General features: G+C 44.5%; 1 protein-coding gene across 13 annotated transcripts in view; it reads right to left on the reverse strand.

Moving 5' to 3' along the window:
* Positions 1 to 729: 729 nt before the first annotated feature.
* Positions 730 to 14599, reverse strand: part of ZBTB38 (zinc finger and BTB domain containing 38) — a 72000-nt gene continuing 58130 nt past the window's right edge. For 8 of the 13 annotated variants that reach the window (XM_080674615.1, XM_080674614.1, XM_080674619.1 and 5 more), the window contains one exon: positions 730 to 7046. In XM_080674615.1, the coding sequence (XP_080530741.1) occupies positions 3456 to 7046 (3591 nt within the window). In that variant the 3' untranslated portion in view covers positions 730 to 3455. Of the gene's footprint in view, positions 7047 to 7552; positions 7763 to 11439; positions 11475 to 13172; positions 13322 to 14599 lie in introns of those variants that run through there. The other 5 variants (XM_080674616.1, XM_080674611.1, XM_080674609.1 and 2 more) reach the window with 4 other exon arrangements.

Here is a 14599-nt window from a genome sequence, read left to right on the forward strand (position 1 = left end):
GAGAAGGGACAAAATATGGGCTGTGGTGTTGGGCAGCCCTGGGCTGGGATCTGGCTTCTGCCTGTCTCTGGGATCTTCTCAAAGTCACTATGAAATGTGAATAATGACATCTACTTCCCAGGGCTGTTGGGGAAGGACTGGATGAAACAGCCCATGAAAAGACCCTTGTCAAGTGCCTGGCACTCCACAAGTGCAATTTGTTTCCTGTGGATGAGTCCAGCAGAATACTTCCAATACTCTGTGATTTATCATGATACCATCAGGCCTATCCAAAGCACTAAGTTCCTAGAAGACTTCAACTTCTCTTATTCTGCCTTTAAAAAAAAATTTTTTTTTATTGATTTCAGAGAGGAAGGCAGAGGGAGAGATAGAAACAGAAACATCGATGAGAGAGAATCATTGACTGGCTGCCTCCTGCATGCCCCCTACTGGGGATCGAGCCTGCAACCCCGGCCTGTGCCCTTGACCGGAATCGAACCCAGGACCCTTTAGTTGCAGGCCGATGCGCTATCCACTGAGCAAAACCAGCTAGGGCTGCTTTTTTTAAAAAAATGTCATATTGCATTTGAGTAGTAAGCATGTAAGTGGGTACCACGGAATGTAAACACGTGAGGAGGTAGAAATGTATCGACGAATAATACGCAACAGGATGCTGTGACGCACACCAATGAAATAGCTGCTTGGCTGCATAAAAGAAGTAACATTAAAACATTAAAAAGAGACTTAACATAGGAACAAGCTATTTTAATCAAGCAAAAGCAAATTTATATTCATTATTTCTAAAAATAAAATTAGACTTTTTCCAACCCTTAACATCTGCATTTAATAATATCTTCTAAACAAAATACAGATGCTAAAACAGCGAATTACAATTTATCTTGTACAGCATACAGTATGTTCACTGTTTACACTTACTTGAATTCTAGTTGGTCGTTATGTACTCAATGCATACTTAAACATCATTCAAAATAAAGTTTTCACAATTAACAAAAAAATGTGACAAGGCTGTCGTAAAACGGCTCTGCTATAAATTGTGTAGAATATACAGAATTACAAAGTCAAGTATTTTTTATCAAAATATACACCCCTCCCTGAAACTAACACAAGCTGTCAACGTTTTAAACGAATAATACAATTATAGAAAATATTTGCAAAATTATTTTTTTCATGTATAAATATTCTGCCATATTTACTTTGGTCTAGAATTATCAGCATACAAGTCCACTTAAAAAATATCCACATGTAAGGGCTGGGAGACATCACTACATGTAATAATTGCTTATTTGGAGTTACCTCAAATCAAAATGACTAAAATACACAATTATTTTTCTTGATTCATAGTCCTAATTGGGATCAAACAAATTAGTAGATCACAGGATTGCTTATTCAATATTCTAATTATCAATTCTTCAGCCCTTTGTGACTTTTTAACAAAACCAAATGAATAGTGCAGGTATACATATATACAATGTGTAAAATAAAGTTGAATTTGCTTGCATTTTTTCCATTTTCCTCTACTATATAATACTGTATGTAACTGAATGTGTTTGAACAAAAGATAAATGCAGATACAATATTGGGGTTAACAGCAAAGTACTACAGTATTACAAGGTCAGCTTTGATCATGTCTTTTTCTGGGTGTTTAAATGCTCTTGCCCACCCAAATCCGTATTCATTCTTCATGAAGACATCCCATCTGGAGAGAGAAACTGGAGTCCTTTGAGCTACTTCTTCATAATGGTAACTCTGCAACCTTGGGTAGCCTTGGGTTTCCATCTATCAAATCCCATGAACATGAATGGCTGCAGGTCACCCTTGAACCGATTTCCGGATTCTGCTCATACTGGTGATCAAAGGATAGGAATGCTTTCTCTCCGCCTCCTATGATGGCAGTTTAAAAAGTAAGAATCATGAGTTCCAGTTTCTTGGGACCTAGTCCAGATGATGGACCACCTGTAGGGCAATTAGACTTTGAGGGCAATATTGATGGTGTGGGTCAACATAAAAGAACATTAAAAAAACTTAAGTGGGCTTTTTTAGCAAGGGGGCTAGATGTCTGTAAACATGAAGACAAGGCATCTGACTTTGTGGATATATATGAGTCACATAAGTGATGGAATCTTATCACCCCATATTCTACCTCCCTCATCACCCCAAACAAAGCTGTTTGAGGCAAGGACCGTCATCCCTTCCGGGGGCCTACTGAAGTCCGGAACGGGTGGGGCAGAGTGTGTGTTTCTGCTGTCCTTTTGTTTTATACTAGTATCTGCTTGTGGGCTGCAAAGCTGTCATTGTAGGGATTAGGCTTTCTGTCCCTTTCAAGCGCTGGGCACTCACCAATGTATGCGTGCTTTGCGTTAAATTTCCTAGACACTCCTTCAGTGGAACTGGAGGTGTCAGGTTTTACTTGACCCCTTGAGACGGGTGAAGTCTGTCTGGAACAGACCTCCACATTTATGGCCTTGTGATGGATGGGTGACTGCAGGGAGTTTCAGAAGAATGTGAACCTTCTTCATTTTCTGAGGTGAGGCCATTGCAAAGTAATACACAGCACAGGTAACCACAGGTAAAGTCTGGGAAGGCTTTCCCCCATAGATAAGGCATGACCTATGTTTTCTGTGACTTGAATAGACCAATTCTAATAACAGCTCAGCCATAACCTCAAGAGAACAGCATTCCACCTAAAAGCATAGACATGCTCTTTTAAGTCATACTCAAAATGCTTTCTACTGGTTTTTACACCAGTCCTCATTATTTGCAGATCTATTGCTCATCGTTATAATTCTCTACAGGGGACATGGACAGTTAAAAGTTAGGGTGATTTACATATGTATTTTACAAGGTTTGTGTTGCAGAAAAGTAGTTCTAATATATGAATGTCCTACTTAGGTTACTCATGTCACACATAGTTTTTAGCTATATTAAGTATTTAATATGTACCCATTAAATTTAAACCATTTTCAATAGTGCAGAAGCTGAATGGGAATGACTGTCAGAGCCCATTTACCTTTGAACTTGCTTATGCAGTTGACATTTTCATGATGTCTGACCTTTTTCTCCAGTGACTAAAGACAGTTTAGCAGCCAGTTCTGAACAGCACTAACCAGAAAGTTTTAAATTAGGCTAAAGTTAAACTCTTCCCCCGCCACTGGCAGAAATACCACAGCTAAGAACTTCATAAACTTTCACAAGATACTTGGGATATTGGCGGAGTCAGCTATTTCATTTTTGCGCACTTTGTAAGACGTTAATGCTAAAACCCAATGTAGATATTGGGATCCTTTTTCTGAAATTTTCACAAATGAGATTTTCTTTTTTACAATTCACTCCTTCATGACTGTTATGTGAACAAAACAAAACTAAACTTAACACACACACACACAAAACAGCTAATTGAAAAAACAAACAAAAAAACCCCACCAATTTATATTTTTGAAGATTTTTTTTTTCACTACTCAAAGGACATTTCCAACAATGGTTTGTAGATGATCCTTTTGGTCACTGTCTTCTGAATCCATGAAATGTGGATTCTCCAGCGGATTTGAGTTTTCGTGGTACATATCACCTTCTATTTTCTCCTGCTGACTCGGGCTTTTGAATAAGTGTTTCTTCTGGTGCATTCCAAGGGCAGCAGCTGTTTTGCAAATTTTGGGGCACTGGAAGCAGGCAAAGCCCTTCCCGTCGTGCTCTCGAATGTGCCTCTGCTCATGATTCCTTTTTGTGGAGAGGTACAAAAAGCTCTGAAAGCAGAACTGACAGTGGTAACGCTTTTCGCCAGTGTGGATCCGCTCGTGGATTTTGAGGGTCTCGTTCAGTGTGAACGCCTTGTTGCAATACTGGCAGATGAACTCCTTGACGCCCAGGTGGATGCGTTCGTGTTTCTGTAAGTTTCCTTGCACCGAAAAGCACCGCCCACAGGTCTTGCACGGGTACGGCTTCTCTCCGGTGTGACACCTCATGTGCATCTTGAGCGTGGAAGGGTTCTGAAACTGCTTGGCGCAGAACTCGCAGGCGTACGGCCTGGCGGTGAGATGCCGGTGGGGCCTTCCCAGGTTCCCAGTCCCCAAGGCCTTGTCTCCGTCACAGAGCTCACACTGCAACTTGGGCATCTCTTTATTTTCTTCCTCCTCGAAGGCCTTCTCCGGAGGAGCCTTGCCCACGGCACAGTCCAGTTCTGCCGGGTATTTATACTTGGTGCCTGGGCTCCTACTCCCGTGCTCTTTCCTCCAGTTGACTTTCCTCATTTTCCTCAACTGTCTCGATTTCTTTTTGGGTTTGTAGTTGTAGTAAGGGCGCCATGGTTTGTCCGTGGAATCCTGGTCACTTGCATCGTCGAACATCTCACTCATTTCCATGCACTCGGACTGGCAGAGGTCGAGCGGGCTGTCGCCCTTGGTGTCCAGGTCATTCTCTTGTGGCAAAGTCTCCTCCTGCGCTTCGTACTTGGGTCTTCTCCCTCTTTTATAGAACAACTTGGATCCTAAGATATGCCTTTTCACAATGGCTTCGTTCCCGATTTTGACTGTTATTTGGCAAAGGGGCGCAACGTTGCTGTTTGTGGAGGTGCCAGGGAGAGCAGGCTTCGCGATGTAGGTTTCGATTTTACTGGTTTCTTTACTGACATTCGTGGTTTTGCTCAGCGACCCTCCGGGATCAGCAGCGTATCTTGATTCCTCTGGTACGTCTCCCCTGTCACAGGGGATGGTTTTCTTTTTCTCCTTAATGCCTCTGTGTCTGCCGACCACTCTCCCCACTTTGTCTGGCTCGGGTTTGCTGTCCTCTTTCACGGTCTGACCGACGGCCGAGCCTGAAGGGGCTCTGTGGTTGTTGCTGGACAGGGCAGCCACCATGCCGCTGTGCACGATGACCGACGAGAACTGGCTACTGTGCACAATGACCGAGGGCGCTGAGCCACTGTAGCTGATCACAGACGCCGAGTTCTCACTGCCATGACTCAAAGACAAAGCAGGCATCCCCCCGGCCGGGAGGTTGGAACTGACAGCATTTTCAGAGAAAGGAAGGGACATCTCCTTTGAATAAAAGTTATTGTCAAGATCAGCTTTCAATGTCTCCTCTCCCCATTTGGACCCCTCTGCGTTCTGAACGTTGGCAGAAGTGGGTCTGTTCTGACCTGTGGCTGTCTCCAGTGGGACGGCTGGACTGTGCGCCACGGTGTGCATGCTCTCTGGGAAATTCAGAGCAGGTAACGCAGAGCTGCGCGGATTCTGAACAACATAGGGACCAGCTGCGGGCTCATTCAGCTGCCTGTTCTCTCGAGCATTTTCATAGGAAGCATTTCGGTAGCTCTTGTAAGGGGCTCTCTTGCATTTCATGGGCAGCAGCCTATACAGTTTATATGGATAGACACTAGGTTTCAAGCCTCCGTTTGCCGTTTTTTTACTGATGGAAAGTCTGTGATCTATGGCATGGAAAGACTTCTGATGGTTTTTGAGTATATAGTAGGTCATGAAAGTTTCAAGGCAGAAAATGCACTGATACCGCCTCTCTCCCGTGTGCCAGATTTCGTGTCTTGTCCTGTACTCAGCCAATGCGAACACTTTGTTGCAGTAATGGCAAGGGTACGTTCTTCTCCAGGAGTGGACATTTGCATGTCGGCGGAGGCTGGATAAAGTCACATAACTGCGCTTACATACAGTACAGCTGTAGAGCATCTGCCCGTTAACAAATTTAACCAGGTGGTCCATCTCTGGCAAGGTGCTTCCGGTACTGGAAAAGTCACCAATCCTACTTCCAGATAATAAAGACTCTGGACCTGGGAAGGAACCTCTGTTTTGTCCAATGGTAGGATAGTTTTCTAAAAAGCATTGATTTCCTCCTGGAACGGGTATGTGGCTGGACCTCATGCAGATCTGCTCGTGCCGATCCAGCCTGTTCGGGGTGCTGAATTCCTTGTTGCAGTACTTGCACACCAGCGGCTGCTGGGTGGGCTTGTGCAGCTGCATATGGGCACCGAGCAAAGTGCTGCTATCAAAGGACTTGGAGCAGGAGCTGCAATTGTAAACCAGAGGCGGGATCTCGGCTGCTGGCGGCCCAGGGACCGCGGAGGATACGTTTTCATCTTCCCTGGGGAGACGGACCTCTCCTTCAGTGTTGGGAGATTTTGAGCCAGAAAGAGCTGCGGCTGGCTGTGGGCTCCTTTCTTGGTTAGCCTCCACGTTGGTTCCTGGAGGGGGTGGTGTCTTTTCAGTGGCTGGTTCAGAATCCTGGGGGATGGAGAGGGCCTTGGGCTTCCGGCATGCTGTCGGTTTTTCGGCAACAGCGTCCCCATTTTCTTCACCTGTCTTGCCAGGTGGGCTGCTGGCAGGTTCGCATATGGGCTGACTCCGGTAAGCCTCCGCCACGGAGGAAACGGCGTAGGAGTGCTCGGCCAGGGTCCGCACGGGCTCCGCCTCGTGACAGACGTCAGTTCTCTCTAGGCAGAGGCTAGCGTTTCTCATGGAGTCGGAGACCTTTTTGAAACTCGCCCTCAAGTCCAGTGGAGAAAACATGTTATTACTATTTTCCGTTTCGATGATGGAAAACGCATTTGTGATCCTTGGCCCGTTAGTGATGGCTGGTTCTTCATGCTGTCTTTTTTCATTTCTTTCTTCTTTAACCACTCCCTTTTCAGTAATGCAGTATACATAGGGCCCTGGGGAATTGCAGAAGTTGCGATTGGTCAGATCTTCCAAGAAGGATATCCCCAGCTTTTTCCCTGCAGCTGCAAGATCAGTGACTGTTTCCTGTCTCTTGACGACTACCGTGGAGCTGTAGATATAATTAAGGATTTCTGTAAACACTTCGGCTTTGAGATCATCCAGCTCCAGGACGTGGCTGGAAATGCAGATGGTATGGCTCCAGAAGATATTTTTGAAATAAAGGCTTGAAGCAGCCAGGACATTGCTGTGGGCTTTAAATTTGGTGTCTTCCACAATGATAGTGACATCACACAAAATGCCCCGGATGCGCTGCTCATTTAAAATGGAGAGCACTGTGTCACTGTGAAAGTCGTCCTTGAGGTCCCTGGAAAGGGACATGACTGTCATCTGAAATGAGAGGAGAGAAATGGTCAGAGACCCTTCCACAAGGACCTTCTTTGTGTCTAGATTATTTTCAACCTCTTTGAAAAAAAAATTTTTTTTTTTTGCATGAAAAGACAGGTTTTTATGTCATTCTGTTGTTGCTTCCAAGACTTGGGAATCAACATGAGAAGCTAAATCTTTATCGCGCCCCCAGCCTGTTTCTCAGACCATTGCTAAGAGCTGCATAGTTGGAAATCCTCTCAGAACTTTCTCCGAAGTTGTAGCTATATATACATGTCCAAATTGGGGGGAGCAGGGTCCCCTCCCAAAATGTTAAGGGTCTCATCATCACTCCAGGCTGCTGCGTGGAACTCCTAGAGCTGGGCAATGCCATGGTCCTGCCACAAGCCTCCTATCATTTCCAAAGATGGCCTGATGATCTGATCCAAACAGAGTTCATGAAGCAGGAAAATGATTTTTCTTTAAGTTTTCCCTAAGTAATCAGTGCCTGTATGTAAAGGTATTATTACCTGCTCAGAGAAGAAGCAAGATCTGGAGGAGCAGCCGTTCCTAATTGGTGGCTTCCAAGGGTCTCTCAATGGAAAGTCACAGCCTGCATGACCACATCTGACCAACAGGGGCACCCTGCCCCTCTTTGGGACCCACCTGGTTCCTTCTCTGATTTCCCTTTCATTACAGCCAAAGGCGAGTAGGGTTTTCAAATAGAACTCTGTGAGGTACTGAAGACAAACAAAAAATATGAAGCCAGGAAAGTATGTTTCTGAGCCCACGATACTGAGTCTAATCACAGGCTCCTAAATTAGCACAATTTAAAGGCACAGTGGCTCTGGTCTGAGGATCCTAGCTCTGTTTTTCCCCAGAGACGAGTTCTTGTTATTCTCCACACATTTCTATAATCAGTCTGGAATGGCCAGGGCCTGCCAACTCGTACCCTTGTGAGGGGCAGTCAAAAGCAGCCGTGTTCGTGCCGAGCGTGTACAATAAATACAGGCACGCCAGTGACCTAAGACACAAATGAAATTAAAACGTGACCTTACTGTGTGTGACGCAGTCTGTTCTGTTCTATTATCTTTCATTTAAAAAATGCCAACAGCAACTCACTAAACTAATTTCACTGTACAATAAGATATCACCCCTGCAGTTAAAAAAATCCCCCACAAAAACTAACAAAAACCCCCTCTGGTCCACAGGATACACTAACCAGCCACTCATTCAGTCTCTCTATCCCTTGTCAAGTGACACCCAGAAAGCCACGGAGCTTGGTGGTATTTCTTTATCTCCCAGTGGCAATGGAGTCTTACGTTTAGCTCACGGCGCTGATTCAGTTGGAAAGGCCAGATGGCCACATAAACAATCTCTTTTTACCCTTTTGTACAACTGATATAAGTTGTGTCCATTATGTTACTCAACATCCTTTATGTAAGGGTCCATTTGATAATTTTTAACCACTTGTACGCCATAAGTGTCTATAGATGCAAGCGGCAGACCTTTTTAAATTAAATTCAAAATATTGTGGCAGTTAACTGGTTAAATTTCATTCAGCCATAAGAAAAAGTACTCTTCTACTAACAACTTCTTCAATTCAGATAATGAGAACAGTATATTCCCCATGTTTCTCTTAATTCTTGAGACAAGTTAGAATTAACCTTTATCATCAGTTGTGATAGCCACTGTGAGCCTGGGTTCCTGGTGTGACAACTGTCTCGCTGTCTTTAGTTAACGTTAGTTCTTCTACTCTGGTTTACCCTGCCTTTACTTTTCGTCTCCCATGCATCTTTTCTAGAACTCTGGAGGGGGGGGGGGAGGTTAAATCTATAATAAAAATGAAATGAAATCTTTATGGCTTCCTCTGTGCCCCCGAACAGATCACAGGAGTGTGTCCTTCACATGTATTAGGTTGTAAACCATTAACACACTCTGTCGATGTTTCTTTTGCCTTCCTTGAGGTCTCTCTGTTCTGGGCCCTGTAGGGCCTATTTTCTCTCCTGACTCATATATTCTCATGCAGTTTGGTTTTTGTAAGGCCCATACATTACTTCAATTCTTTTTATTTTTCTTTATTTTATTTATTTATTTTTAAAATATATTTTATTGATTTTTTTACAGAGAGGAAGGGAGAGGGATAGAGAGTCAGATACATCGATGAGACAGAAACATCGATCAGCTGCCTCCTGCACACTCCCTGCTGGGTATGTGCCTGCAACCAAGGTACATGCCCTTGACTGGAATCGAACCTGGGACCCTTGAGTCCGCAGACCGATGCTCTATCCACTGAGCCAAACCGGTTAGGGCTTTTCTTTCTTTTATTATTTCAATTCTTTATCCAGCCTGACTGGATAGTCTCAGATCTGGTGAAACACCTGCTAAGTGATTAAAAAAGCTGCCTTCCGTCTTGGCTTAGTTCTATGCTGTGTCATCTATTTTGTCCTTTCACCTCAAAATTACTGCTTGTTCCAAAACACCCACTTCACAGCACTCTGAACCTTCCACAAGCCTCTGCCTTCATCTGGGGAATACGGTATTTCACATTGAGCTCCAGGGTGTCAGATTATAAGCCCCCACTGACTTCTGTGGGATTGTCTGATCCTTCTCTTAGACTGTTGTGTTAGAATGGTTAGCAAAATGCCAACTGTTAACATTGTATAAGATCTTAGTCTCACTTACAGTTAGAATAACATACATACCTAGAGGCCCGGTGCATGGATTCGTGCACTGGTGGGGTCCCTCAGCCTGGCCTGCACCCTCTCACAATCCAGGACACCCCAGGGGATGTCAGATCGCCAGTTTCGGCCCAATCCCCACAGGCCCGATCCAGACAGGAGGGAGCCTGATCCTGTGCGTTGAGTGTCTGTCCCCTGGTGGTCAGTGTGAGCCATAGTGACCGGTCGACCGGTCGTTTAGGCTTTTATATAGATAGATAGAAAGCATCATTATATTTGTCATTGAAACATCCTCATAACTTTGGAAAATTCAAGTATGACATCTTTCATGAGACTATCTACCATTGTGTGGTAGAACCCTTTAAGAAACTAGCACTAATCGAGTTTTAGTGTGGTATCAAAGAATATCCACAAGTAACTGAAAAGATTAAAAAAAACTCCTCCCTTATCCAATTACCTATTCATGTATGGCTAGATTTTCTTTACATATTTCAACTAAAATAATATATTGCAACCGAATCCAGAAGCAGATTTGAAAATCCAGCTGCAAAAATGTAAAACAATATCACTTTTCCCACTATATGTTTTTTGCTTTAGAAAGTAGTTATTTTTTAAAATAAAATGTTATTTGTCAGACGCCTGGTTTTATCATAGCATTTTTTCAGAAGTTAATAGTTTTTTTAACTCTTATTTTAAAATTTGAATATGGTAAATACTGATAGCTATAACTCAGATAAACAAAAGCTCTTTGGACCCTCAATGATTTGTAAGAGTATAAGGGAGTTCTGGGACCAGAAAAATTTGAGAACTGTTGCTATAGTCAATGAGAAAATGTTCAAAATCATTTTAAAAGAAAATATTTTAAAAGTATTTTACTCAGTAAAATAAGTCATATATACTTGTAAGCCCAAAAGAACTGAAGACAAAGCGAATGCAAGTGTGGTCAAATACCAGGCAGAAATCCTCAGGAGACAGGAGAGACCAAGGAACAGAGAAACACAGATGGATACACCCAGTCACACAGATTCACACGCTAATTTTCCAGGTCCGAAGTATCACAGTCAAGTCCTCACTAACTCTCCAGAGCTCTCGCCAGCAAAACACTGGAGGCCTTCTCAGAACAGGAGGGAACACAAGGACCTCCATCCAAACTGGAACTCCTGCGCCTTCATGCTGCTCTCCTAACCTCCACCATCTCACTCCCCGTGAAAGCATGTCTGTCCCAACCACTATGACCTTCCTGCCTGCTATTTCTCTGCCTCCCTCACTGGCCTCCTTGCTGTTTCTTGAAGAAGCTGGCATGCCCCCCGCTCAGGACCTTGGCATGTGCTGTTCCTTCTCCTTGAATGCATGTTCTTACTAGATACCCACAGGGCTCCCTCAGCTGCCTTGCATCATCAAGCATGACCTTCACGGTGAGGCCCACAGTGCCCACCTTATTTTAAATTGCTCAGTGGATAGAGTGTTGGCCTGTGGATTGAAGGGTCCTGGGTTCGACTGCAGACAAGGGCATGCACCTTGGTTGCAGGCTCCATCCCCCACCCTGGCTGGGCACATGCAGGAGGCAACCAATCGATGCGCCCCTCTCACATCGATATGTTTCTCTCTCCCCACCCCCCCCCATCCCTTTCAATCTCTAAAAAAATAAATGGGAAAATGTCCTCAGTAAGGATTAACAACAACAAATAAACAAATAAATAAATAAATAAATAAATAATAAAATTGCAACTCCTCACCCCAGCACTTAATGTCATCGGTAGGTTCTTGAAAACTGCAATTTTAAACAAAATGACATATAAGGAAAACAATTTTACCCTAGGCTAATTGATATAAACAAGAGTTACGTTCCTCCAGCATATTTCTGGTCACAAAAACATCACCAAACTTCTAAATAAAGACCCAAAACACTTAATCATTTAAGTAAATGTGAGCTATACATACATTTTTAAAAGATTTATAAAAAATAGTGAGATCATTCTTTTCCAACCCACTCATTTCAGTCCAGGGTGTCGGGTGACCAAGGACTCTCCCAGCAGCTTAGGGCACAAGGCGGGACCCACACTGGACAGGATGTCCTTCCACAGCAGGGCGCTCTCACTCCCACACCCACCCACGTTCAGACGGGGACAATGTGGACACTTCACATCACGTGCACATCTTCAGGATGTGGGAGGAAACCGGATCCCCAGAGAAAACCCACACAGACATGAGAGAATGTGCAAGCTCCGTACAGACAGTGGCCCCAGACAGGAATCGGGATTTTCTTTTGGTCAATGTTATAATGGAACCTTATTCGAGGACTTGCTGCACTTGAATTTGAGCCTGGCTGAAAAGCCAGGTGGACGGACAGTCCTTTCCACATGGCACTCGGGTGCAAACGGTGCCTTGATTTGCAGGGCCGCTGCCCATATTCTGTTTGCGCCATCTGTCATGGCTTGCACCCTTGCCTCCGTCTCCAAGGTTAGCTTGATCACAGCATTGTTTGCCTAAATGATTCTTTTTTTAAAAAATCTTTATTGTTGAAAGTATTACATAAGTCATCCTTTTTTCCCCATCAACCTACCCCAGCCCACTCCCCTCCCTTCTACCCCCAGGCTGCACTCATCTATTAAATTAGCCTCCTCCCCAGTATATCCCAGATACTGCTTTTAGTATTCTGGGATTGAACTTGAAAACAAAAGAAACAAAGGTTGTGGGTTCAATTCCCAGCCAGGGCACATACCTAGGTTGTGGGTTGGATCCCTGGTTGGGGCGCACATAGGAGGCAACTATTAGATGTTTCTCTCTCATATCGATGCTTCGTGCTCTCTCTCTCTCTCTCCCTTCCTCTCTCTCTAAAATACATTTTAAAAAATATCCTTGAGTGAGGATTAAAAAAAAGAAACAAATTTTTGGCAATGATCTGACCAACTAAATTCCAGTATTTCCAGCTTATTTAAATCTTCCTTCCCCCAATTACTCAAGGCAACTTTATTAAATACGCAGATGTCAAAAACCTTATAATGATAGTTTCTATGTAAATTCTAATTCTCATCATGCAAAAAAAAAAACCCAATCTTGAAAAACCTCTTTAAGTTGATAACCAACATATCCACTCTGTAGAACTCCATAGAGCTTGTTAATAAAATTTGGTGTACTTTCATTAGTACATTTTTTAAGACATGGCAGACAGAGAGTGAAGTAACCCTATCCCGTACGCATTCTTAGCGAGAACCAGAAGTCACTCATTCGAGGCCACGCTCCTGGGCCAGACTGAACCCCATTTTCCTGAAGCTTCTGATCAGAGGGAAAGGCCGAGAGTTCCGCGGCACCCGGGGCCGCTCAATCCCTCACGCACGTACATACGTGATAACAAAACTGCACAGACAGAGCAACTTTCTCCTCTCTCTCCTGCGAGTCCTCTTCTATAAAAAGAAACTTAGAAATAAAACCCAACTAAAAAAAGAACATGCTGCATTAGGATACTGACCTGGAATCCTGCAAAAGTCAAACCCACAGTCCATTTTGGGCCCGTGTGAGGCCCATGTCGCAATGGAATCTACTGCCTGGGTCTGCCGTCCCCTGTGGAAAGTTCCTGACAACGGACACTGAGTGCTTCAGTGGCCTGGCTCCGCCTTCCCACACATCCTCGCAGGACATTTTCTCATAGTCATGTCGGGTGCCTGCGTCAGACCGCCCCACGTGACGGGGTGTTAGAAACACACGCATCAGATCTCGAAAACAGATTACAAAACAGAAGCCCTTTATAGAATTCAGCTGTGTCTAGGAAAAGGCAAATCCTCTCGGTTTGCCATCTCCGGGCAGCCCAAAAGGGGCCGAGAAGAGCTGGGTTTATCAGACCTCCATGCACTTAAGCTATCAGATTCAAGAAGGCGTAGTATGACAAGGGAATTTTGTTTTTCAACTGAAATCCGGGCCCTTCAAAAGGCTAAAATCAGGAAGCTGCTGGAGTGTATTCAACAGAGAGGGAAACTGGCTCGCACGACCTTACCTGAATATATTATTTTGAAAAGGTAAACATTCGCTCTCTGGACTTGTAGTTGTGTGCATATGGATTGTGAGAACGAGTATTTCCAGATTCATGAATGATGCAATGTGTCCAGCTAAATATTCAGGCTGCTTGCTGGAAAGATGAAAGGAGGCGGGGGGAAGTCCTTGGTTTCCTTTTTCTTTTGGAAAAAGTATTTCAGGGCGGCCCGGGTACCTTGGGTTCACCTCAGGATCAAGCTTGCCCAGACTCCGCTTGCTTAAGAAACCTGGCAAACAGGCTTCGAGCTTTTCTCTGAAGCCCTGGAGAGATGTAACCGTTTCTTGTCTCAACCAAATTCCACTGGCACTCCAAGTCCCTGACGAAGGCATTTTCACTCTGAATGCGGTAGGGACCGAGTTACCAAAATGGCCAGGACAGGATTCCTGACCCTTGGGATTTTTCATTTTGGGGGTGAACCCTAAACCATCAAGAATTGGTTTCGAGAGCCAAACTCCACTTCCTTGTGAACCTAAAGGGGCCTGTTCCCCTCAGTTGCCCGCTACCTCACAGGGAGGCGGAGGGAAGAACTGCGTACGTTTTGGCTTCTGCACAGGAATGAACCTCCAGCTAGTGGCAAGGACGGGCTATCCAAATATGGACCGAGCACCAATTGCTTCTTTGGTGTCAAACTATCTACATTCACCCCCCATTGCACCCTCCTTCCCCACTCACAACGCGCTCTGCACCCCGGCTTTCTGGGGACTCCTGCAAGGCAACGAATCCACTTTAGACTGGCTCTTCCTGGTGTACCAGAAACTGGGCAGAGAGGAGTGAACGGGATAAAGGTCACTGAAAGCACAAGGCGCAGTGCTGGACACACAGTAAGGGTTCAGTGCGTGTCGGCTGGAATCAGCTTGAGAACTGAC

The sequence above is a fragment of the Plecotus auritus genome (assembly GCF_963455305.1).
Source record: "Plecotus auritus genome assembly, chromosome: 6".
NCBI classification, from domain to species: domain Eukaryota; kingdom Metazoa; phylum Chordata; class Mammalia; order Chiroptera; family Vespertilionidae; genus Plecotus; species Plecotus auritus.